Genomic DNA, 26,153 nt, shown 5'->3' with positions numbered 1-26,153 from the left:
GCACTCTTACGCACAATATAGACAACCTTTTTTAGGTTCTAATGAATTGAAGTAGCTGGTGATAGATACCTGAAACTATCAAACTACAACCCAGAACCCATGAATCTTGAAGACAACTGTATAAAAATGTAGCTTATGAGGGGTGACAAAGGGATTGGGAAAGCCATATGGACCACACTCCCCTTTGTCTAGTTTATGGATGGATGAGTAGAAAAATAGGGGAAGGAAACAAACAAACAAACAGACAAAGGTACCCAGTGTTCTTTTTCACTTTAATTGCTCTTTTTCACTTTAATTATTATTCTTGTTATTTTTGTGTGTGTGGTAATGAAGGTGTCAGGGATTGATTTTGGTGATGAATGTACAATTATGTAATGGTACTGTGAACAATCGAATGTACGATTTGTTTTGTATGACTGTGTGGTATGTGAATGTATCTCAATAAAATGAATTTTTTTAAAAAAAAGAAGAAAAAAAAAAAGAACATAGCCTAACGTGGACTTGATTATTGTAATGGTCCCTAGATTGTAAGCTCTGACAGCAGTCAACTCTATTCCTGAATTGTAATGCCTATCTCTAAACTTTGAGATGCTGATTCCTTAGTGTATGACCTGATTGGTCTCTGGAACAATGCATATCTCTGAGACACCTGAAACTTGGAGCTAGAGCTCGGCAGACATAAATGTCAGTATTAGTGCATACAGCAACTGTCAAAAAAAAGCTGAAAAAGAGCCCAGACTTCAATTGGTGATATGAATGAAGCAGATCTGGTTAAGATTAGGGCAAACCGGGCCAAAGGGTAAAGATCAAAACTGACTGTTTTAAAACTTCAACTTCCATGTGAGACCAAGGGAAGAGATGTCTATTTGGTGCAGGATCTATATTTTCTAAACAGTATAACTCTACAGGTAGTTTGTTCAAACACCACGACTGCATGGAGCTTTGAATAGGAAGTAAGATATGGTGGGTTGGTATAAGTTAGAGTGAAATAGTGACACATCCCAAAGTAATTTGAGCAGAGAACAAAAAATATATTTACAGCCCACCACCACCCCACCACCCCTGAGGAGCTGGGGGAAGGTGCAGAAGCGTTGGACTGGTGTTGATGTTGTCACAAACATTGGGACTGGAGGTTTGACAAGCCGAGCCCTCTACCATGGGACTTGCCCTTGTGGGGCTCGTTACTGCAAAGGAGAGGCTAAACTTGCATATAATTGTGCCTAAGAGTCTCTCCCTGAGTATCTCTTTGTTGCTCAGATGTGACCGTCTCTCTAACTGAGCCACCTCAGCAGGTGAACTCACTGCCCTCCCCTCTACGTGGGACCCGACTCCCAGGGGTGTAAATCTCCCTGGCAATGCAGGATATGACTCCCAGGGATGAATCTGGACCCAGCATCATGGGATTGAGAACATCTTCTTGACCAAAAGGGGGATGCAAAATTAGATGAAATACTTTCAGTGGCTGAGAGATTTCAAGTGGAGTCGAGAGGTCACTCTGGTGGACAGTCTTATTCACTATGTAGATAACACCTCTTAGGTTTTAATGTATTAGAATAGGTAGAAGTAAATACCTGAAACTACCAAACTCCAACTCGGTAATCTGGACTCCTGAAGACGACTGTATAATAATGTAGATTACAAGGGGTGACAATGTGATTGTGAAGGCCTTGTGGATCACACTCCCTTTGTCTAGCGTATGGATGGATGGGTAGAAAAGTGAGGACAAAAACTAAATCACAAATAAGGTGGGATGGGGGGGATGGTTTGGGTGTTCTTTTTTTACTTTTATTTTTTATTCTGATTCTGATTCTTTCTGATGTAGAAAAATGTTCAGAAATAGATTATGGTGATGAATGCATAACTATATGATCGTACTGTGAACAGTTGATTGTATACCATGGATGACTGTATGGTATGTGAATATATTTCAATAAAACTAAACTTAAAAAAAAAAAAAAAAACACCTAGTATTAGGAGGTAGCTTCTTAGACCTTACATTCAAAGCACAAGCAACAAAAGTAAAAGCAGATAAATGGGAACTCCTCAAACTTAAAAGCTTCTGTACCCCAAAGGAATTTGTCAAAAAGGTAAAGAGGCAGCCAACTCAATGGGAAAAAATATTTGGAAACCACGTATACGATAAGAGACAGATATCTTGCATATATAAAGAAATCCTACAACTCAACGACACTAGTACAAACAGTGCAATTATAAAATGGGAAAAAGATATGAAAAGACATTTCTCTGAAGAAGAAATACAAATGGCTAAAAAAACTACATGAAAAAATGTTCATTTTCACTAGTTATCAGGGAGATACAAATCAAGACTACAACGAGGTATCATCTCATACCAATTAGAATGGCTGCCATTAAACAAACAGGAAACTACAAATGCTAGAGAGGATGTGGAAAAATTGAGAAACTCTTATTCATTGCTGGTGGGACTGTATAATGGTACAGCCACTCTGGTGGACAGTTTGGCAGTTTCTCAGAAAACTAGTTATTGAGTTATCCTATGATTCAGCAATTTCACTTCTTGGTATATACCTTGAAGATCTGAAAGCAGTGACATGAACAGATTATTTGCATATCGATGTTCATAGCAGCACTGTTCACAATTGCCAAGAGATGGAGACAACCTAATTGTCCTTCAACAGATGAGTGAATGGACAAAATGTGGTACATACACATGATGGAATACCATGTGGCAGTAAAAAGGAATGAGGTCATGAAACATATGACAACATGGATGAACCCTGAAGATATAATACTGAGTAGAATAAGCCAGTCACAAAAGGAGCGATATTTTATGTTACAACTAATGTGAACTCTTTGAAAAATGTAAAATAAGTATCTTAAAATGTAGCATATAGGGGACCTAGAGACAGAATCTAGTGAAGGGGGAACAATAATCTAATATGTATAAATGTGATAATGAGGGTGATCTTAATGATATGGAAATGGTCAGGAGTGACTATGGTTCATTAATGGGACTGTAAGTATCCATGATGCACTGAAGGTGAACATGTTCGTAAATGGTTGTTTAAAAGCTAATAACCCACAGAGTAGCACCACAAACCTAAATAGGTGTTAGCATGATATAAGGTATGACATCACTGCAGAGGGTTAACAACAGAATGGTATGGAAAAACTACCCATTACATATTAATGACCATATTTAACAGAATATCTTACCAACTCTACACTAATACTAGGGATGAATAATTAGCAGCTGGTAAGAGCTCTGCGATGTATTATGCTATGAAAATTGTTTAAAGTTGAAAAGTCACGATGATTGTACAACAAAGTGAAGATAAGATAGGAAACTGACCTTTCATCTTGGGGTAGAATATAAATTGAGTCAAGTTAGGAACCTACTACTTAATAAATCAAGCTCTTGTGAAACTTAGGGTTGTAAATAGGAGGCTGAGCCCTCCTACAATTATGCTTAAGAGGCACCTCCAGGCAACCTTTTGTTGTTCAGATGTGGCCTTTCTCTCTCTAAGCCCAACTTGGCAAATAAATTCATTAACCTCCCCCCAAAAAGGGACATGACTACCAGGGGAATGAATCTCCCTGGCAACATGGGACGTGATTCGCAGTGAGATTGAAAACGCGTACTTGACCAAAAGGGGGAAAAAAGAAAGGTAACAAGCTGAGGTCACAGTTGCTAAGAGATTCCAAATAGAGTCGAGAGGCTATCCTGGAGGTTTCTCTTATGCAAGCTCCAGCTAGACATCCCAATTGGCCACAGCATGTCATGCGCTTACGAAAAGTAGTCTCCAAATACCTAGGTCCATACCTGATACTCTATAAAAGATGCATTCACTAAGTTTTATCTTTCAGAAACTTAAATCCACTGGAGTGTTCCTATACCAGACAAATCCTAAAACCCAGAGGCAACAAACTGTATTGATCTTAACTATCAGATGTGGTCCCTTGCCCCATATTGTCAACACCCACTTTTAGTATGAACAAGTTAGGGTGCTCATTGCCTAAACACCCCTGAAAATGGAGAAAGAGATTAAGTGAGAGGAAGGAGAGCAACAAACAAGATAAGATTGAAGAAAGCTCTATGAATACTGAAACTTTATATAATTATATATATATTTTTGGATGCTGGGGTGTTGGAATGGCTGGAAGGAGGTAAATGACATGGTGGAACTGTAGCTTACAGCATCCCTTGGGATTTGCTCTATAGCTGCTCATTGAATTGTGCCTTGAAGGTTTTCACCTTTCTGTATATACCTTGTATTGCATAATAAGGAAAGAACTGAAATTATGGAACCCATAGCAATTTTTGTAATTACCTATATGACTGCTTGTTGAGCTGTAAATCAAGAGATGACACCTTTCTCTATGTATGTTATATTTTACAATAATGGAAATGGCTGAAGTTGTGGAACTGTGACCCATGACATTCTTTGAGATCTGCTAACTATTTGTGAAATCATACACTGAAAGTTATCACTGTTAATGTATATATGTTAAAGTTCACAATTTAAAAAATGGGGAAAAAAATGAATTGTGCAGTATTCACATATTTGTGAATTTTCCATATCTCTGTTATTGATTTCTACCATCATTCCATTGTGGTCAGAGAAGGCACATTTTATGATTTCAGTATTTTTTAATTTATTGACACTTGTTTTGTGACCTAACGTATGGTCTATCCTGGAGAATGATCCATGGGCACTAGAGAAAAATGTATATTCTGTTCTTGTTAAGTAAAACATTCTATAAATGTCTGTTAGGTCTAACTGGTTTAGAGTATTATTCCAGTCTTCTATTTCCTTATTGGTCTTTTGCCTAGACAGTGTACTGAAATCTCTTACTATTAATATAGAACCATCTAATTCTATATTCAAATCTAGGAATATTTGCTTCATATATTTGTGGGTTCTGCCATTAGGTGTATACATATTTATTATTGCTATGTTTTCTTCTTGAATTGACCCCTTTATCAGTACACAGTGTGACCTTCTTTGTTCCTATAACAAATTTTTACTTAAAGGCTATTTTATCTGATATTAGTATAGCTACATAGCTCTCTTTTGGTTACTACTTGCATGTTATATATTTTTTCTGTCCTTTTACTTTCAACCTATTTGTTTCTTTGAATTTAAGATGAGTCTCTTATAAACAGCATATATTTGTGTCATGCTTTTTCATCCACTCTGCCAATCTCTGCATTTTTGACTGGAAAACTTAAACCATTTATATTTAAAATAACTACTGAAAATGCAGGACTTTCTTCTGCCATTTTGTTATTTGGTCTTTGTTAGTCTGGTATCTTTTTTGTTTCTCAATTCTTCTGTTAACGCCTACATCTATGTTTGCTTTTCTGTATTGTACCATTTTGAGTCCCTTCTAATTTCTTTCTGTGTACATTTTTTCATATATTTTCTTTGTAGTTAACATGAGGCTTAAACTGAGCATCCTAAATCTATAACTCATGTTTGATTTGATACCAACTTAATTTCAATAGCATACTCACGCCGTTTCTATACACCTCCATCCCCCCTTTGTGTTGTACTTGTTAAAAATTATATCTTTACAGACTGTATGTCAAAAACCATAGATTTATAATCACTTTTCACCCATTTGCATTTTAGCACTATAAGGAGCAAAAAATGGAGCAGCATTCCATAAAATACAATACAGCAGTACTGGCATTTATAATTACCCATATGGTTATTATTTCAGTTTCCTTGGCTGTTCAAGTAAATACCAAAGCAATGGTTCAGTTTAAATAATGGGAATTTGCTTACGGTTTTTTTTTTTTAAGAAAAGAAAATCCAAATCAAAGCATCATCAAGGCAGTGCTTTCTCTCTGAAGACTGGGGCTGGCTTCCAACAGTTCTCAATCCTTAGCTTGTCACATCGCAAGGCACATGATAGCATCTATTGGTCTCTTCCTTCTTTTCTGGGTTTTGCTGATGTTCAACTACTTGCTTCCTGCAGCTTTCTCTCACTCTGTCTAAAATTCGCTCTGCTTATAAAGGACTCCAGTAATAGGATTAAGACCCATCCTGAATGGGCTGAGCCACACTGTAATCGAAGTAACCTCATCAAAACGTCCTACTTACAATGGGTTCACACCCACAGGAATGGATTAGATTTTAAAAACATGTTTTTCTGGTGTACAAACAGCTTCAAACCACCATAGTTAGCTTTATTGCTTTATTTCTTTATATCGCTTCACTCCACTATCTAATGTTCCTCTTACTTTGAGTCTGAAGAACTCTTTAGTATTGTTTGCAGGGCAAGTCTAGTGGTGATGAACTCCCTGAGCTTTAGTTTATCTAGGATATCCTAGTCTCTCCCTTATTTTTAAAAGACATCTGCCACATATAAAATTCTTTGGCTGGTAATTATTTTCTTTCAGTCTTTAAATATTATGTCCCACTGCCTACTTGCCTATTTGGTTTCTGAAGAGAAACAGGCACTTATGCTCACTGGGAGTTCCTTCTACATTAACACCTTGCTTTTTTTTCTTGCAGTTTTCAGAACTCTGTCCCAGGTCCTTGGCATGTGACAGACTGACTACTATGTGACTGGTCAGAGTTCTCTTCACGTTTATCCTGTCGGGGTTCACTGAACTCTTGAAAGTGCAAATTCGTACCTCTCATTTAATTTGAGAAGTGTTCCTCCATTACTTTGAATATTTCTTCTGTCCCTTTCTCTGCTTCTGGGACTTCCATTATACATATAATGGGATGCATGATGGTGTTGCACAGCTCTCTTAGGCTCTGTTCACTCTTTTGCATTCTTTTTTCTTTCTACTCCTCTGCCTATATCATTTCAATTGTTTTGCCTTCAAGTTCACTGATTCTTTCTTCTGCCAGTTCCAATAAGCTGTTGAAACCCTCTAGAGAATTTTTCATTTTAGGTACTGTGGTCTTCAACTCCAGAATTTGTTCTGTTCCTTTTTAAAATTTCTTTTATTGAGATTCTCATATTGTTCATTCCTTCTTTACCTAATATCCTTTAGTTCTTTCTCTGCGTTTTATCTCCTTAAGCATACTGAGGATCATTTTTAAAAAAAATCTTTGTCTGGTCTGCCAAAGTCTGGTCTCCTTTGCTGACAGTTATTGATTTTTTCATCTTGCTTCTTTTGATGGGCCATCATTTCCTGTTTCTTTGTCTTGTAATTTTTTGTTGCACTCCACACATTTTAATGTTTTAAAGTGGAATTTAACTCTGGGATTTAGTCCCTGAGCTGTTAGTTCCTAAGTTTGTATCTAGCTAGCAATGTGACAGAAATTTCCTTGAGTGACAGGAGATAACAAACCAAAGCAGAAAACATCTTTCACAGTCTTTGCAAATTAGCTCTGTGTTACCCGGTGTTCTGCTTCAGAATTTAGCCCTCCTTCGAGAATATCTGCCAATGCAGGCTAATGCAACATGGACCCTCAAGTTTCTGAGCTTGGGTCTTTTCCTGGGCTTATGCTTGCCCATGGCCTTAGGAACTCCATTTTATAGAAAGTGGAATGCTGCTTCCACTATTTTCCCTCTCCTGGGTGCTGTATCATATGATTTAAAGCCTATAATCCTTTGCTCCAGGCTACTTCAACTTAACTGTTTCTTATACTTTTTAGGTGTCAGCAATTTGTTTCTGCCTACTAGGCAAATTCTGGGATATTGAGCATAAATGAGCTTCCTGGTTTAGTTTTTCATGATGCCACCTGATAAGACTGGCACTGATTTTCAGGTAACCCATATGTGCAGAGGGGTTACTCTGCTCCCCCTGGAAAAGGACCAGGGGCCCACAATTAGAGTACAAGCAGACTCCACACCATACTGGTGGTGGCTGGGAGAAGGGCCAGCAAGTACACCAAGAGCTTCTCCGACTGCATTAAAGCTGCATTTTCTTGATTTGGTACTCCCCCAGTTCCCTGCAATGCTTTAACCGTTTTCCAGAGTTCTGAGGAAGATGCATCTTCCAGTTTTTGTTAGTTATTCAAAGATTCAGTTGAGGAACAGTACCCTGGACCATCTTACACCACCTTCCTGGTCCTATCTTCAGTCTTCTGAAGTAAAAATACAGCCTTACAATCTTACTGTATATAAAATTACAGCAGCAATGGAAGATCATGGAAGATGAGTGGTAAAATCTATTACTTGCTAAAAGCTAACCAAATTTTTTACCTAAGTATATTCACTCCTTTTTTGAGGGGGCAAGGGTGAGATGGGAAGGAGAAAGGAAGCGTTTAAAATTGTTTACATGCCATTCCACTGAACTAGATTTGCAGTATAGCTGTGTTTTTGCTTAAAAGTTAAATGCTCTGAATTTGAATTATAAAATCCTTAAAATACACAAGGCCAAACTACTGGTAAAGAAACCTCCAGGCAACTAAAAGACTCTATTCATTCATACTCATTAACAGAACTGTCCAAGACACTACTAAAGAGTATGACAACTCAGATGTGGGAACAGCAATTTAGTTTTTACCAGTTACTTCATCAGAGCAGGTGAGTCACATATTAGAACAAAGGAAGGTATACAGGAACAGTTCAGCTGCCCCAGGAGAGTAATCAATCCAAGTGCCCTTTCAATCAGATTGGCAGTGAAATAGCCAATCAATATCTATATAGATGTATGACTCCTCAGAGGAATACAATGGATTTAGCTATATTGGTGGAATTGTTGCCTAAAATTATCTGAGTAATTTGATAGATAATTGCTGTAGGGAGCAGCTCAGAAGAGACACCCATTTCACTTTAACTTTTACTTGGTTTCCCAACTTCACACTGTTGAAAGAACAGTTAGACCCTAGATAGTCAGTGATTCAATGATCATTCTAAATAATTCTTCAAGTATTTGATACAAAAAGGGAAAAGAAGCGGTATTCATTAGAGCCATCACAGAGTCCATAAAGACAGCATCTCAAAGGGCTAAAAACATAATGGAAAATCTACACAATTTAAGGAAAAATAAAGCCAGATGAAAAATCTGTGTGCCATGGTTATAAATTCTACCGTAGATATTATTACTGTGCCAGACAATTACTTTTTAATGATTCTAGGGCAAATGAACCTATCGACCAAACTAGAAACTTTATCCAGTAAGTCCAAAGAAACAGTAAGATGTCTTCTGGGCTCAGAATAAGCAGTGCCTCTCCTACATGGGAAGTTCCAATAAAAGAAAAAAAATACTCATAACATTATAAATAGTTTGTGATAGGTAAGAGGGAAATTAAGTCTATCCTGAATGCAAAGCAGAAGAATCAGCAACATAAACATAACCTCTCTTCCAGACTTTGTGTTACTGGAATTGTTCACAGTTAACAGAGAAAAAACATACCTTTCCTTGAAGCAATTATAAATCATTTTCATTGTGCAGTGTTTCAGGTACAAAAAAAAAAAAAGGCTATTTTTTAAAAATTCCATTTTTGTTTATTAAAAATATGAGGCAAACCTCTCCCTACTTGCCCAAGAGAATCTTCTTATCAGTCACTATATATTGACCAAGTGTGAGGAATGAAAAATTTGAAGAAAACTTTTAACATGAATGAAAGAGGAAAAGGTATCCTAATTTTTTCTTTTGGCTTTAGAATTCTGATTTTTATATTTCCTTCAGAGAAAAAAGTAAGCAAAAAGTTAGGGTTTGGATTAGCATTTTTAGTGTTGTAACTAAAAATGTAAAATAATTCTTCATTTTAGGCAACAAAATACACAAAGTAACACTTAGAAGTGTTATCTGTGTTGAAGGCTTAGAGATGAGATTTTACTAGTGGTAGACCACATCTAAATAATAAATAATTCTATAACAAAAGTTTTTATCATGTTTGTAGCTCTTTTTATGGGCAAAATATTAACTTAAATGAAAATCTATTTAAAATAAGGAACCATTAGTTAATATTTTAAGAAAACAATGGAAGTTTTTATAAAGATAAACTTAAAACAATATCAAAACAATTAGCAACATTACATTCTTTCAATAAATAAATATTTGCCCAAATAATAGGTCATTAGGGTCTACTGAAATGATATACCAGCATGTTCTTGACTTTCAAAGGATGAAAAGCAATATACCAAAGTCCCATCCTACGTATCTCCATAAAAATCTTAATATAAATGTAGATTATTTATATAATAGTTACATACATAACCAAAATAGATATATTTTCAACTGATAATCAAGTTTTCTTTATCAGTATTTATTTTTCATATGCATATTCAATTTTTAAAACTTACTTTAAACAAAAAATAATTTTAAAGTCTACATTTTAACTAATTTATCATTCAACAACTGCTTTACTTCTTGAAGGTATACTGTAATATATATTTAAATTAGCTGCCTGAGTAAAAGTACGTGAAAAATTCATAATGATAAAAATAATTCCAATGCACACCATCAAGCAGTTATTACCTCTAACACCAACTTTTTTTAAACAAAATTCTTCTGTAGTATTATTCTAAGTGGATTTACGCACTTTAGTTAAAATTCTCAAAGAAAGGCAAAAGGATCAATACTTCATTTAAATGTAACAGAAATTGGAAAATTTAATGTTAAAATTCCAAATTATTTTATCATTAATTCTTCAGCATATTTTAACTTAGGCTTCTATACAACCACATCTACAATGCATGAATTTGTACTGAAATAATACTTAATAATTTATCAATTCGCAAGTCAGTGTGTTCTAAAACCTTGCTGACAGCTATAAGAAAATTTGCAAACTACTTTTTGCAGATAAAAAAACAAAAGACTCTTATATAAAGTATTTCAAAATAAAGTAATGGCAATAATTTAACCCTCTACATGTTTACCTCTCACCTCCCCTCATCCCATCCCAAAGCACAACCTTTGAGAGGTAAATCTCACATTACCAAATTTTAATATGCTATCCTATCTCCTCTGTGTAAGGATTACATTCAGGGACTCTAACTTCTCAATGGCATAAAATATGTAACAAACATTTTCCCAGCTAAAAGCTAAAGATAGCTAAAGAATGTTTAATTCAAATATATGTTAAAGATTTAGTAAATTAACATATAATTAATTCCTATTACTATGCACTATGTAATAAACATGTAAAGGCCTATTCAGTTAGTCATATTCACTTCTGAATGTCTAGGTACTACAGAAGTTATGTACCTAAAATGCAAAATATGCTCTGTATTTAAAGAAAGAGAAGCCACATGCAACTCTTTTATTTCAAAGGAGCAATAAATGCCTTATCACTCTCTAAATAAGTCTTTTTTTAACATAAATATTAAAAATTTATTTGTAACCTAAAAGAAAATAAATTAATACATAAGTCTTTTATTTAATAAATACATTAATGATATGAAGAGTAAAATAAATTAACAGCTCACAGACAAAAATACACAAGTAACTGTCAAAGCTGGAAAAACGCTTTAAAACCAGTGATGGTTAAAGAAATAGAAACAAAAACAATTAGATTCCAGACAAGAAAAATTGAGTAATACACTATATTGAGAAAGGTCTGGAGAATCCAGTCATTACTAAACGTTGTTTTTGTAGTGTAGCATGATTGTAGTTAGACTTCTTACATGGCATCTGATTTCCAAGAAGGAGAATGGGAAGATGCTAACCCCCTTAAAGGACTAAATTCAGAACTGTATCTGCTGTGCATCCTCCATATTTTATTGGTTAAAACTATCTCAGGACCAGCCCAGATTTAAGGGGATGGAAAAATAGACTCCACCTGTACATGGGAGGATAACAAATAATTTGCAACCATCTTTAGTCTTCTCTTTCCTCTCATTTCTTATTGTTTTTATTTAAGAACTTTATCAATGGCTCTTTTTGGGCACAGTCACTGGGAGACTACAACTTTGGGGTTAGAGTGACAGTTTTCACTTCATTCCATTTTATGCTATTAGATTTTTTTCAATGTACATGTGTTACATATTTTTAAAAAGACAACTTAATCTATATGTGCTCATATGGAAACCTCCAACATGTCCTATAAATGGAACAGTGTATACAGAATTCCTGTATTTATCAAGTTATAGATACGGATGCCTCATTTATGGATATGTATATGTGTGTAACAGATGAAAGAGTAATGTGTTCTCAGTTTAAAGCATGACTAGCATGTAAGCAGTGGGTTAAGTCCTCACCATGTGGAGTTTTACTATCTTCAGCAAAACTACTGGTATGATTTCAGACTAGTGAGCTGCAGAAGATCAATGAACCTTTATCTTCTCAGGGTGTTGCTATATGTACACCATGGAGGATGATAACAGCTCAGAACTCTGTCTGCCTCTGCCACAGCTCATTTAAAACACAGAGAAATAGTCCACAGATAAACTTGGGTCCTTTCTAGACAAACGGTAAGGCTCATATCTCCATTACTGGGAATTTAAGCTCCTGTCTTAAAGGTAATTCTGTGTGCTTCTGTGTGAGAAGTGAAGTTAGGTCTACAACAGAGTCCTGAGAAATCCAGGTTACAAAATCCAATAATGAGTAAGCCATTTTCATGCCTGAGTCATCTATGCCTACCAACTACAAAATGAGCAATGAGATCAATCTCGTTTGCTAAATGAACTTGCTGTTGCTCTCTACCTTCTCCATCGGTGGTCTTGCAGTTCTCGAAGACTGCAGGTGGGTTGTAATGCTTGTCTTGAATCACCGAAGCTCCAGTGCTTCTGGAAGACCAATGGGAATTCCGTAAGGATGGTTTCAAAGGCTGAAGTCCAGCATCTAGGTGTCAGCAGGCCACACTTTCTCCCCAGAGTCTGGAGCATTCCAGTGCTGGCTTGCTGGAATCCTTGGTGTTCCTTGGCTTGCATCTCTGCCATGGTCTCCTCCTGTGGCTTCTCTTGACTTGTGACTTCTACTCTAAATAAGTCTTAATGTGATCTCATTTTAGATATGCCAATTAAAAAGGATGAGACTAACAGTTAATTTGTCAGTCATTAAATGAATGCCTAGTCAATTTGCTTGAAGCTGAATAGAAACAAAGATCTTTTCATTTTTCCTTTCTCCAGTATATTTACTTTTATGGAAAACTAGCTTCCTAAACCCTTCTTGAGAAAGCTGTGAAATTTCATTTTACGTGGAATGTATAGGACATAGCAACAATTCAACTTCAAAATAATGTTCAAATATCTTTATAAATATATTCTTATACTATAAAAAACTTATAAGTAGGAAGTTATATCAGATTGTTAGCAGAACTAGGATGTGTAGTAGGACAAAAAATTATGACTACTAAAAAAATAGCCTCACCCATTCCTTTAATGACTAAAGCATTCAGCGTTAAAGGCCAACATGTTTTTAATCTGGCTCCAGAAGTAGTCCAAAGGAGAAATGAATACAATGCCTGATTGCCTAATCATATCTGTCCATAAAGTACATAGTAGTACAAACTAAATGAGTTCTTGAATTCTCCAACCTGAAGAAAAAAATTTCTCTTTCTCAAACACATACACACACACGCATGTGCACACAACACAATACAAAGTCAGATGGAATTCATCACTTCTGAAGAATTTTTCATGATCCTACCTTATTGATAATGATAATGTATTTCAAAACCACCAAAATGACCTATGTTGTAAAAGTTTCCCCATAATACTTGTTTTAATCCTGTTTGATTTTTTTAAAATATTAAATTCATTTAGAACAATTTGAGCAAAACAGAAAAAGTTCTATGCTCTGTATAAACTGACAAAACCTGATTAGAATGAATGATTACAATTTTCTGGATTATATTTTCTTTTGCACAGAAGATGCCAGATATGAGACCTCTAAAATCCTCTATTACATTCTTATGTTCTATTTCCGCAAAATCTAGATTTACAAACCATCTAGACAGAAAACAGAAAACATTCTGTATATGAATTAAAATTATTTTCAGACTGCATTGCTTATATTTAAAAGAAAATGAGGTAACTCCTTACGTAACTTTCTTTAAACACACAAACATCCAAAAACTGGATACAAAAAGGTGGTAGTATTACTATACCATGATACATCCAAAACAGCTCTTAAACCTAAAGAGTGGACATCATCATTGTTCTGTAGTATTCTCTGTGTGTACATCTGGCTCTAAATAATTAATGTGACATCAGTACTCCCATCCTATTTAAATTGGAGAGCACAGGCCCTTCTGTGGGGGTACTCAGAAATACTATATGGGTAAGGTAAATCTTTACAGCTTTGTAAAGCATTTGGAATATTTCTCTAATGTCATGGATAGAAAAGAAAATGACATTTTAAAAAAATTTCCTGAGGTATCGTATTATGGTTTGTCCCAGAGATGTAACAACTGCAATAATTGTGTGAAAAATTTTCTCATGCAAATAAAAACATCTAAGAGAAAATAATTTAATAAGACATTTTGTAAAAGTAAAAAAAAAATAAAAAAAGACAGTAGTACTAAAATTTTCATAGGATGCTCAACATTTCAATAACATAAGAGATTCAAAGTGTTTTTTTAACATGCTGCCCTACTGGTAAAACACCAGGTAATGTATCATTGGATCCTCTATGCTTTCTTACCCCAGTCTGTTCCATCGCCTGCACTTCTAGATTCATTTTCTCCTTCATCTGACGTAACCAAGAAGTCAAACTCCTTTAGAGCTTCTTTCGTATCTCGATCTTCACTGCTATCAGGCAACACCTTTTTCCTAACAATCTAATGAAAAAACATATTGATTAAAATACTAGGATATATTATTAATTTAATTTTAATAAAGGAGATGACATACCAAATTAAATTACTTCAAGTAGGAAAACCCAATTGAATTATTGTTTTCCTCAGAAAGTGTACTTTTGTTGTGTTAAGTATAATACCTATCAAGCTCAGTGAAAAAAAAAAAAACATTTTAAAAATATATAGTTTATAGATTTTAAAGCAACGATTTAAACTTTGTTAAATGGTATGCTGACTTGTTTGTTTTAAATCAACTAACTGAATGAAAAATTGAAATTATTGGAATACAAGACATTTGTTTACCAGGTAAACCACAGAGAGATGAAAAATGTCCCTTACATATCATATTATAAAGACCAAGACCAAATCTTATATTTCTTGGATGCAATTTGTACAGTTTGCAGACATTCTAATCTAACCAAAAGAGGTAAAATTTCATAAAATACTGCAAGAAATTTTCAGAATACAACCATCATATATTTTAACAATTATCACAAAACCTACACTCAGAAACGCATGCCTCAAAACTTACAAGTCTTTTTTTTTTGAAAAAGAGTTCCCATTATTTTTAATGTCCTAACCTTATATCAATTTTCTCCAATAACTCTCTTTATTCAACTGTTTCCATAAAATTTTGACCAGTTAGAGTAAGATGACTCAGTTGTTGTTTTTTTAATTCAATTCAGTTTTACTGAAATATATTCTTATACCATACAAATGGTGTACGATCAGCTGTTCACAGTACCATCATACAGTTATGCATTCATCACCACAATCTATTTCTGAACATTTTCCTTACATCAGAAAGAATCAGAATCAGAATAAAAAATAAAAGTAAAAAAGAACACCCAAATCATCCCCCCCATCCCACCCTATTTGTCATTTAGTTTTTGACCCCACTTTTCTACTCATCCATCCATATACTAGATAAAGGGAGTGTGTTCACAACCACACTGTCACCCTTTGTAATCTACATTGTTATACAATTGTCTTCAGGACTCCAGACTACTGGGTTGGAGTTTGACAGTTTCAGGTATTTATTTCTAGCTATTCCAATACATTAAAACCTAAGAAGTATTATCTACATAGCGCACAAGAATGTCCATCAGAGTGACCTCTTGACTCCATTTGAAATCTCTCAGTTACTGAAACTATTTCATCTCATTTTGCATCCCCCTTTTGGTCAAGAAGATATTCTCAATCCCATGATGCCGGGTCCAGATTCATCCCTGGGAGTCATATCCTGCGTTGCCAGGGAGATTTACAACCCTGGGAGTCGGGTCCCACATAGGGGGTTGGGCAGTGACTTCACCTGCTGAGGTGGCTCAGTTAGAGAAAGAAAGAAGGCCACATTTGAGCAACAAAGAGGTACTCAGGGGGAGACTCTTAGGCATAATTATATGCAAGTTTAGCCTCTCCTTTGCAGTAACGAGCTTCATAAGGGCAAGTCCCATGATAGAGGGCTCAGCACATCAAACCACCAGTCCTAATGTTTGTGACAACATCAGCATCAGTCCAGGTGAGGAAGTCCAACACTTCCACACCTTCCCCCAGCTCCTCAGGGGGCCCTGTAAATATATTTTTATTCTCTGTCCAAATTACTTTGGGATGTGAAATGACTCAGTTTTAATAACAAATTTGATAAGGGTTATGTCTCATTTTTACAGACTTAGGAGTATTTCTGGAATCATAAATCCAGTTGGAAGACTAAAACTTAGCTTAATGAATGCACAGATGGTTTTTGAGGTCTATATGCCGTACACACACACACACACACACACACACACACTCTCTCTCTCTCTCTCTCTCTCTCTCTCTGAATTATCTCCTTTTTGGTCACCTTTATTGCCAGGAACCCAAAGAAATTATGACTGGTTTGAAGCTTCTTTAGACAAAATGGTCTTAATATCTCAATTTTTCCAAACCTTAGCTTCTTCATTTCATGCAAAACAGGAATGGTGATCTGATCAAACTTTATTGCTGGAATATTATGAGTGGTATAAAATTATGAAGGTTCAACAGACAGATCAATTATACAGAAAAGAGAAACTGGAAATAGACTATAAGAGATAACAAATACCTGACTTATATGGCCCTGGTCTCATGCTTATGTTGCTCAGATGTGGCCCTCTCTCTCTCTGGCTAAGCCAACTTGAAAGGTGAAATCACTGCCCTCCCCCCTACGTGGGATCAGACACCCAGGGGAGTGAATCTCCCTGGCAACGTGGAATATGACTCCCGGGGAGGAATGTAGACCTGGCATCGTGGGACGGAGAACATCTTCTTGACCAAAAGGGGGATGTGAAAGGAAAGGAAATAAGCTTCAGTGGCAGAGAGATTCCAAAAGGAGCAGAGAGGTCACTCTGGTGGGCACTCTTACGCACAATTTAGACAACCCTTTTTAGGTTCTAAAGAATTGGGGTAGCTGGTGGTGGATACCTGAAACTATCAAATTACAGCCCAGAACCCATGAATCTCGAAGACAATTGTATAAAAATGTAGCTTATGAGGGGTGACAATGGGATTGGGAAAGCCATAAGGACCACACTCCACTTTGTCTAGTTTATGGATGGATGAGCAGAAAAATAGGGGAAGGAAACAAACAAACAAACTGACAAAGGTACCCAGTGTTCTTTTTTATATCAATTGCTCTTTTTCACTTTAATTATTACTCTTGTTATTTTTGTGTGGGTGCTAATGAAGGTGTCAGGGATTGATTTAGGTGATGAATGTACAACTATGTAATGGTACTGTGAACAATCAAATGTACGATTTGTTTTGTATGACTGTGTGGTATGTGAATATATCTCAATAAAATGAAGATTTTTTTAAAAAAGTATATTTAAATACTCAGAAAGATTTTATTTGCTACCTTTTAAAAATGGAACTACTTAATCTGAATGTTAAAATTTAAATGCAGTATAAAATATTGAAAGTCGTTAAATAAATAATATCCCATTTAAAATGGGACCAGGCATTATTCAATGTTTAACTGAAAAATATTAATAAAATCTGCCAGGTTTATAAAACATAATAGTGGTAATTGTATGTTGAACTTAAAAGCTTAAGGAAAAATTGGGTTTTGAATTGTAACCTTATTTACCTGTACATTAAACAGATAATTAAAATAAAAAAATAAAAATAAATAAAAAAAATTGAAGGAGAAATAAAGGATTATTTAAAGATGCTAGAATAACTGGTTAACTATTTAGAACATTTCTCTAAAGTCAAGATTTTTTTTTATATTTACTACAGCTTTCCCAATCTATCATCTAACAAATCTATTAAAACAAACAAAAAAGCAAGATCAGTTTGGCAAGATTGGGAACAGAAAATGCATGCTAGATGCATTCTTTTTTAAGTACTCACAAACATATGTTAATAATCTCTCAATTTTTTTCTAGGTCCCAAGACCAAGGAACAAAAAGACTTTTTTACCAACAGGAGACCCTGATTCTCACAGTTCCACATAAAAAATACTGTCTAATCCATATTCTTTTATCCTAGAAGCTTCATCTCTTCCTTTCCCTGACCCTGATGGGATCTCCAGCTATGGAATTCAGAGAGACTATAACGAACATCTTACTGATGGAGAGTCCTTATTCTCAATGATTGACAAAAAGGGTGGGAAAAATCCAGAAGTGTCTGGAACATTATATTGAAAGTCTGAATGCATTTTCAACATTAGTCATTGCTAAGTATGGCATTAAGTCTCAAAACGAACTCTTTGAAAAAAATCCTTTTCTAGGTCTTGTCTCCCCAGTTATAAACTTAAGAAAGAATGAAGATAACTGGGAAGACTAGAAGGCAGCAAAGACATCTGTACAGAATTTGAGATACAGCCATAGAAAAAGAACCAATAATCATCTCTTTCCTGATAGTGGATACCAACCAGTAACTCTTCTTACCCTCTTCTCCTTAACACTAAGAAAGGTAAACTAACTCCCTTCCCCTTTTCTGTGGCAGGATGAATGAGGACAAGATGTGAATAAACCCCTGGGTGGGAGTCACAGCTAAACAAACTCTCTTAGGAGGAAAATGAATTGGTAGAAGATGACACTGGGGGAGGAGGGGAGTATTATAAGGATCATCCATGAGATCACCTGCTAGGGACCTAATGGAACTGTTCTCACCTTGGCTACCTATTACAAAACTTGGGGTGACACCTGAAATTCAAGTAATTTCCTGGTGGGGCTGTATCAGCAAAACACTATGGAACAGTGGCCCAGAGAACCAGTCTGGTAGTAATAATATGAGAGCCAGTGATGTAGCCCAGGAAGCAGAGAACACAAAGAACAGAACTTACACTCAGCACTTTACAAAATCATTTTCAAATATAGTGTCTCATTTTTTCCTCACAAAATCCTCTAGGGATAAGATGGGCATTCATATAATGCTTATTTTACAAACTAAAAAACAAAGACTGAACCATTAAGAAGAATAGACAATTCATGGCAGAAGTAGAACTTAAGCCCAAGACTTCTCACTCTAGATCCAGTTTCCTTTATATTATCTTACTTTCACATTTTCTTGTTAAATAAACATGAAAAAGGATAAAGCAAAGAAGGCCCTTTTACTTAAAATAGAAGAGAAGGAGGAAGGGGTTGGGAGAGGGGGTGGGGAGGAGGAGGAAGAGGAGGAAGAGGAAGAAGGAGAAGAAAAAGGAGGAACAAAAGGTGAAGAAAAGGAAGAGGGAAGAAGAAAGTAAAAGGGAAGAAAAGGAAGGCAAAACAATTTAGAGACCCCTCATAATACAAGAATTTACCATGAGAAAAGTCAATACACTTACAAAGATCTGAACAAAACTACAGAAGAATCTTAAACAATTCTGAAGAAACCAAGTGGAAGCATTCTGAAAGTAGGGATGCTTGCAGAATTTGTCTACCAAAGCAATCCTGACAGAAGAGACAAAAACTGCATTGTTAGAGCTGAAGTCAGTTACCGTCAGGCACCAGGATGGGTCTGTCAGTTCTACTGTCTTATAGTAACCAATAACATGGCATTGTTATAAGAGAACACATAACATTTACCAGACTTGCCAGCCCTATAGAAAGAAATGATGTCATGTTTAATGAATTAACAAAAAGTTGAAGACTAAGGACTTTCAAGAGAAGGCTGCTTTAATAAAAGTATTCTTGAATATGAAATAAATACTAAAAATGGTTTTAGATTAAATTCTCCAAATTCATAATAAAACGTTAAGGTTTTAGGTAGAAGAACATGGATAATTTTACAAATATGTATTCTGTTCACTAAAAATATTTTATCTGAGTTATCCAACTCACCGTTGAAGTATCAATGATGCTTTTCTCTCTTCCATCAATATCATCATCTTCATCCTCATCACTGAAATCTACAGCCGCACTTTCAAGGAATTTGAAACTATCCAGCACGGAAGCAGAATCTGTTAACTCGGATTTTCTGGTTTAAAACATGTACATCTGGCTCAATTAATTTTTTTTAACTTTAACATAAGGAAAAATCCATATTACGTTGTGTTTCCTTCTGTCTATATCATGACTATAACCCCCCAAACCAAATAATGATCCACACTAATTCTTATCCACTCCATTTCCATGGAACTATTGGAAAAAGAATACAGGAAGCAGTTACACTTTTAGAAGTATTTTGCAATCATATCTATTTAGATTAGTGGTAGTCTAATGTAAAGAACTCCCCTTTCTGACTCAGTATTATTTTGATCCTTAAGTCAACCTTAATGTATTTCTTTTTAAAAATATTTTTCTTATCATTGCTACTTCCATTTTTCTCCATTCTCTCTACAACTCTTCCTCTTATCTCTTATGTTTTCAAAGGTATAAGACTTGAATTTAGTTCTCTGGAAATAAACTTAGTAAACAGATCCCAAATGGCCAGAATGTCTCCAGTTCATTGGGAAATGTTTTAGAAAAGAAGATATTTTCCTGAAAATTTTAGTCACAACTATGGACAGATAAATCATAAATTTCAAATCTGCTGAGAACTATGCTTTTTTTCCCCACCCCCCACCCCGTTCTCCACCCTTACCCAAATTTGACAGATTCAGAAGGAGACCCTCATCAGTTTCAAAACCCAGGTCAAGACCAAATCATATAACAACTAGACTAGTCTTTTCTGAAGTTCTTCACAATGACTTAAGTTAACACCTCTAGCTAAAAATACAACCAAGAATAATGTCCACTGTGTGGTCTATGTCTACATAGAGAAATAATCCATATCTTACATTTATAAAACCAAGTTAATATATTCTGAATTATTAATAAATAAATTTAATAAGGCTCCAATGAGTTGTATCTATGAAAGACATATTTCTGGACTTTTACCTCAATTCCATAATTTCAGTTTATGTTCGAAATAATAGGAAGTTTGCTCTCATTAGAAAATTTATAGATTTTAATTAATACCATTATTCTAGCTTAGACATGTGTTCAAATAAAATAACATCATACTTAGACTGTCAAGGAATCTTTGGCTTTTTAAGAATCATGGGAAATTTTTTTCAATAAAGAATCTCCGCATTACTGTTCATGTTAAGTAGAATTATATATAATATAATATATCATCCAACAAATCAAAACTAAAGATTTCAAAGTTATCACTTTTTTGCTCATCCTACCAATTACAAATATATTCTTAAAAAAGATGTATTTAATCAAAGGAAAGATGAGTTACAGCATTATTGGACAAGCAAAAGTAGTTAAGAAAATGTTTACTTCTAAAGAATTTGAGGTAATTACACTATTTCTGGGTTACCAACAGTGACATTTCATATAGATTTGGGTTGAATTTCTAAATAAGACTTTTTATGAAGTTCTAATAGCAAGTAACTGAACTTTCAGGATATTATTTAAAATGCATATTAAATACATGAGTTTCAAGCAAATAAAAATATCCCAGGTAAAAAATTAAATTCTTGAATTTAAGTATTCATATATAAATGATAACTTTAATCCTTATGCACCACCTTTTAACCAATTTTAAATTTTTTACTAAACTTAATTATAATTATTTCTATATCATTATCTAAAAGTACAAGTATCACCCATAAAACCAAAAATCAATTTAATAAAAACTGAAGTTAAAAATAAAACACTTTCCAAACAAAATACTTACCCAATCATTGCTGTCTCTTTAATTTCAGCCTCTGTGCCATTTATAACTGAGTCTTGATTTTTGTCAACTTCCCTGTCAGTGACATCACCTGAAAAGCCCAACAAAGCTCGCACTCGTTTAGATTTCACATCTAGAATAGTGTCCGTGTAACCCACTTCCTGTAGATACCTGCATAAAGAGGATCCTTAGAATTCAGTCATACCACAATCGGTATTCGGTAATTCAACATGTAAATAAAAACATTTCTTTAAATTTGCTGCCTGCATTAAGACTCAACAGTCCAGTGCTGTGCTAATAAGGCTAATAAATAATCTTCCAGCTGCAGATGGGGCTGTCTCTTGCAGTACCAGTCTCTACAGTCACTGAGAAAAATCAAAGAACTATACAATACACTATTCATTACATTTATCATAAGAAGAAGTTGTTCTTTAATATACCTAATAGCATATTCTCTCTTCTAGGCAGAATTGAAGGAAGGTCACTCCTAGGTCCTACTGAATTACTGTTTTATAATAGTAAGTCAGTAGTGTTCTGTTTTTTACATTTCTGATGCTAAGTGTTACTGGATCAATTGTTTGAGATCTAGGGACAATGTTTCAGGCATACATGATTTCCTTCACGACATACAAGAAGCTAGTATTTTCCCAAGAGTCCTTTCTACAGAAGAGAAGTTTCAATTTTGAGCTAACTCTAAAATATAAATAGAACACAATTAAATTAAAATTGTGGGATGTGGGAAGTGAGTGTATATGTGCGCTCATGCACACATATGTATGTGTGTTGCAGAGAAGCAGTGGCCTAGTGTAGGCTTTGTAATAAGATTAAATTTGGGTCTAAAACTCATTTCTACCACTTTACTGACCATATAACTTCTATTTCCTAAACCTCAGTTTTCTTTCCCTTACAAGTACACCCAGTACAGTGTCTGGCATATAGAAGGCACGCAATACCTATTAATACCAATGTTGTCCAAATGAGACCAAATGCGGCAGTGGCAAGAATGTGAAAAAAGGCAAATGCCATTAACAGAAGTGACAGACAAATGTTAAACACTAATTTATAAGAAGGCATTGGATCTATTGATGAAACAAAGGTGGATAAGATAACCCATCTAAGTTCAGTTTATTTCAAGATTCAGTTTTATAGTTAGCATAGCTGAGAGAGATATCTCATGAAGATACACGATCAAAAAGGATTGTGTATCCTATCAAAACAAGTTACTCATTTTTCAATCCCATCCAATATCTATAGAAATGTTTTTATTAAAATTGGGGTAATAAATTTCCTACATGCCTAAATTTAAACAATTCTTCAAGCATACTAATAGAAAGGTATTATGTTTTTCTATTTTCAACAAATAATATTTGATAGATACCTCAATGTGGCAACAAAATCGCATTATAAATATCTGTTTTTAAACTAAAGTAAAGTAAAGTTAGTTTTACTAAATAGTTACATTCTCACTCATTGATAAAATGTTGCATTTCTTCTTTCAGGGGCAAGTTACGGATCTTTTAAGTTTTTGAAAATATTTCTTTGGAGAACCCGCTATGATAACCACTTTTTCATTAAAAAAAAGATCAGCATGTTAGGAAATTTATTTATTAAAGGAAAATGCATAAATCATATTTAAGACCAAAGTGAGGGCATTATTAAGTCTCATTTCCTTCCACATTTTATAGATAAAACAGATATATGAAATGTTTAATATTCTCTTCGCATACTCAAAGGGAATGGCTGGCATGTACCCAACTGCAGAGACCACAGGTTTAGACTATTCACAAGCAACCCCATGGCCAAAACAGGTAACAAATTTTGTTTTTCTTAGGCACAAACCTGAATCTTATTTTTAAAGGTGATAGGCAAGGTTCAGGCATGAGCTGGTGAGTGGGTCTACTCCACCACCAGACATTTGAACCTCAACCCAGCTTTGCTTCCTCTTTAGTCTCAAATATACATTTTATAGGAGAAAGTATAGATTAGTGTAATATTTACAAATTTGGAGAATTCGAGAAATTCTTCATTGTATTTAATATAGAACATTTAAAAACAACATGAAATAACATGTAAACATTGATTGTGATTATATTAAAACATATGCATTATTCATGTATAAAATATGCAAAGAAAGTGTAGTTTTAAGGGCCAAGAATTACTTTAACTGTAAATTTAAGTGTATAATAAAATTAAGAAGTTAAAAAATTTACTCTTCTTGATGATGCTAAACTATGGAAAGAGGATTTATTATGGATAATTCTTATTAATATTTAATGAAAAATATATTCCACCATGGGGAGAAGTTTAATATGAAAAAGAAAGAGTAATTCAGTTGCGCTTTTTCACAGCAGCATATGGTAATATAAGAAACAAAATTATTCTATTTAGTTGGAAATAAAAAATACTCTCACAATAATATTTTTCTCCTCTGTCAATTTTTAAGTTTGAATTTGGGATACTTACTGCCTGAGTAGCTGTCGACCTTGTTTCCACATTAACTGGCTGTTTTGTTGTGGCTGTACCTCTGTTTCATTACCTTCATCTGGAAAACATTAAATCATAATAAAACTGACTTCTATTACATTTTAGAGGGCATCTTGCTTCATAGAAAATGTCCAATAAAAATTTATAAGATTAAGGATATGTAAAACTACAACTGTAAGGTATGTTTTAGGACACTGTAAATCCTGTTTTTTATTCTAATTTCCATAACAAAACTAATATTAAATTCATTATTGCTGCTGGATTACCCTTAGAGAAGGGGAACTGAAATAAAGATATTTTCCCTATCTTTAGCTAGTCTAAGAATTTTTCTCCAGAACAAACTTAAAAAATAAAGTCGCATAATAAGGGCCAAATAAAAGTACTATGATGCAATGCATTAGAGCTAAAACAGAATACAGAAAGGATGGTAGAAAAGCCAGTGTCATAAAGAGTAGATAAATAAGAAATATTTTCAACCCAAATCTACTTCCTTGACTAGTAATCAAATGAATACCTAAAGTATTTTTTTAAGGCATTCTTTGAATGAAAGTCTCCTTAGCCTTTTAAAACTTAAATTCATCATCTGATAGAAGACAAATCATTTCATAAATTTGATAAAATAAAAAGTCTTCTTCAGGATAAGCACTGACTAAAAAATTTCCAAATTACACTATGGCTCAACCTAGCAATGCAAAAAAGTTCATGCTTTTCATCAACCCTTGACTGAGTTTTAAGAAACAGCTGACCTTTCTAAGGTCTTATTCCAGTGGACATACAAGAAAGACTGGAAAAATTTGATTTTTGATATCTGATATTTAGCATATGCTACATGCCTACTGTATTCAAAACACTGTTAAAACATATACATTGTCTCTTTTAATCCTTATAACTTCAAAAGACAGGTGTTATTTCTATTGCCATTTTAATGATTAGAAAGTCAAGGTAGGTTTAGAGACTAACTTTCGGGTTTCTTAATTAGAAACACAGCCATAAGAATTTAAATGACATCTGTTTGACTCCAGAGCCCAAGCACCTGAAGTAACATTTTCCTCCATATGCTGTAATATACTTATAAGAAATATCAGAAATAAGTAAATCAAAATAAGAAATAGAGCTCACATATTCATTTTCCTCTTAAAATAACTCTAAAATAACCCAGACAAGCTCCATGATATTCCATAGAAATAGCAGTAGAGTAGATTTGGCAGGTGGGACTTGGAGGGAGAAGGTAAGAAAAGGAGGAAAACTGAGTTAAACTAAAAAGGTACATTACTTTGGGATGACTTCATACAGAAAGGCAAAAAAACAGTGTCCCATTACTAAAGAGAAACAATACATCTTGCTTCCGCTGAACTACAAATTCAGGAACTGTGTACGTAACATAATATGCTCCATAGGCAGTCCCCTTCCTAAGTCAAGTGAGTAACTTCTTCTTGCCAAGTAAGCATGTCTAAAATTATAATTCAAAAAACCTTAAAAATTTCAGATACGAAAAGCTCATTCAGGTCATCTAATTTGTCTCATCATAATAGGCCAAAATCCTTTCTACACCATCCTCAGATATACTCAATTGCTTTCTACATACTTTGGCAGCTACTATAAAAGTGTAATACATCCATTATAATAGAATATTATTTAGCAAGAAAAAATAATGAACTACTGGTACACACAGCATGAATGAATCACAAATGCATTATGGGAAGTGAAAGAAGCCAGACCCAATACAGGTTGCACTCTGTATGATTCTAGAATTTATATAACTTTCTGGAAAAGAACAAACTATAAGGATAGAAAACAGATCAGTGGTTGACTGGGGTAAGAGTGGGAAGGGAAGGGTTAGTTGGCTACACAGGTAGTAGTTACAAGACTGTATGTATGTGTAAAAACACTAAAATGGATGAGTTTTAGTGTATGTAAATTAAT

General features: G+C 34.5%; 1 protein-coding gene across 1 annotated transcript in view; it reads right to left on the bottom strand.

Moving 5' to 3' along the window:
* The window catches only part of STRN (striatin), a 181,872-nt gene that overhangs the window by 89,694 nt on the left and 66,025 nt on the right, over window positions 1-26,153 (bottom strand). The window contains 4 exon segments of the mRNA XM_037806627.1: window positions 14,483-14,618; window positions 19,922-20,057; window positions 21,750-21,917; window positions 24,210-24,288. Coding sequence (XP_037662555.1) covers window positions 14,483-14,618; window positions 19,922-20,057; window positions 21,750-21,917; window positions 24,210-24,288 — 519 coding nt within the window.

This window comes from Choloepus didactylus, chromosome 17, assembly GCF_015220235.1.
Source record: "Choloepus didactylus isolate mChoDid1 chromosome 17, mChoDid1.pri, whole genome shotgun sequence".
Classification (NCBI taxonomy): domain Eukaryota; kingdom Metazoa; phylum Chordata; class Mammalia; order Pilosa; family Megalonychidae; genus Choloepus; species Choloepus didactylus.
This window is presented reverse-complemented; position numbering and strand designations above follow the sequence as displayed.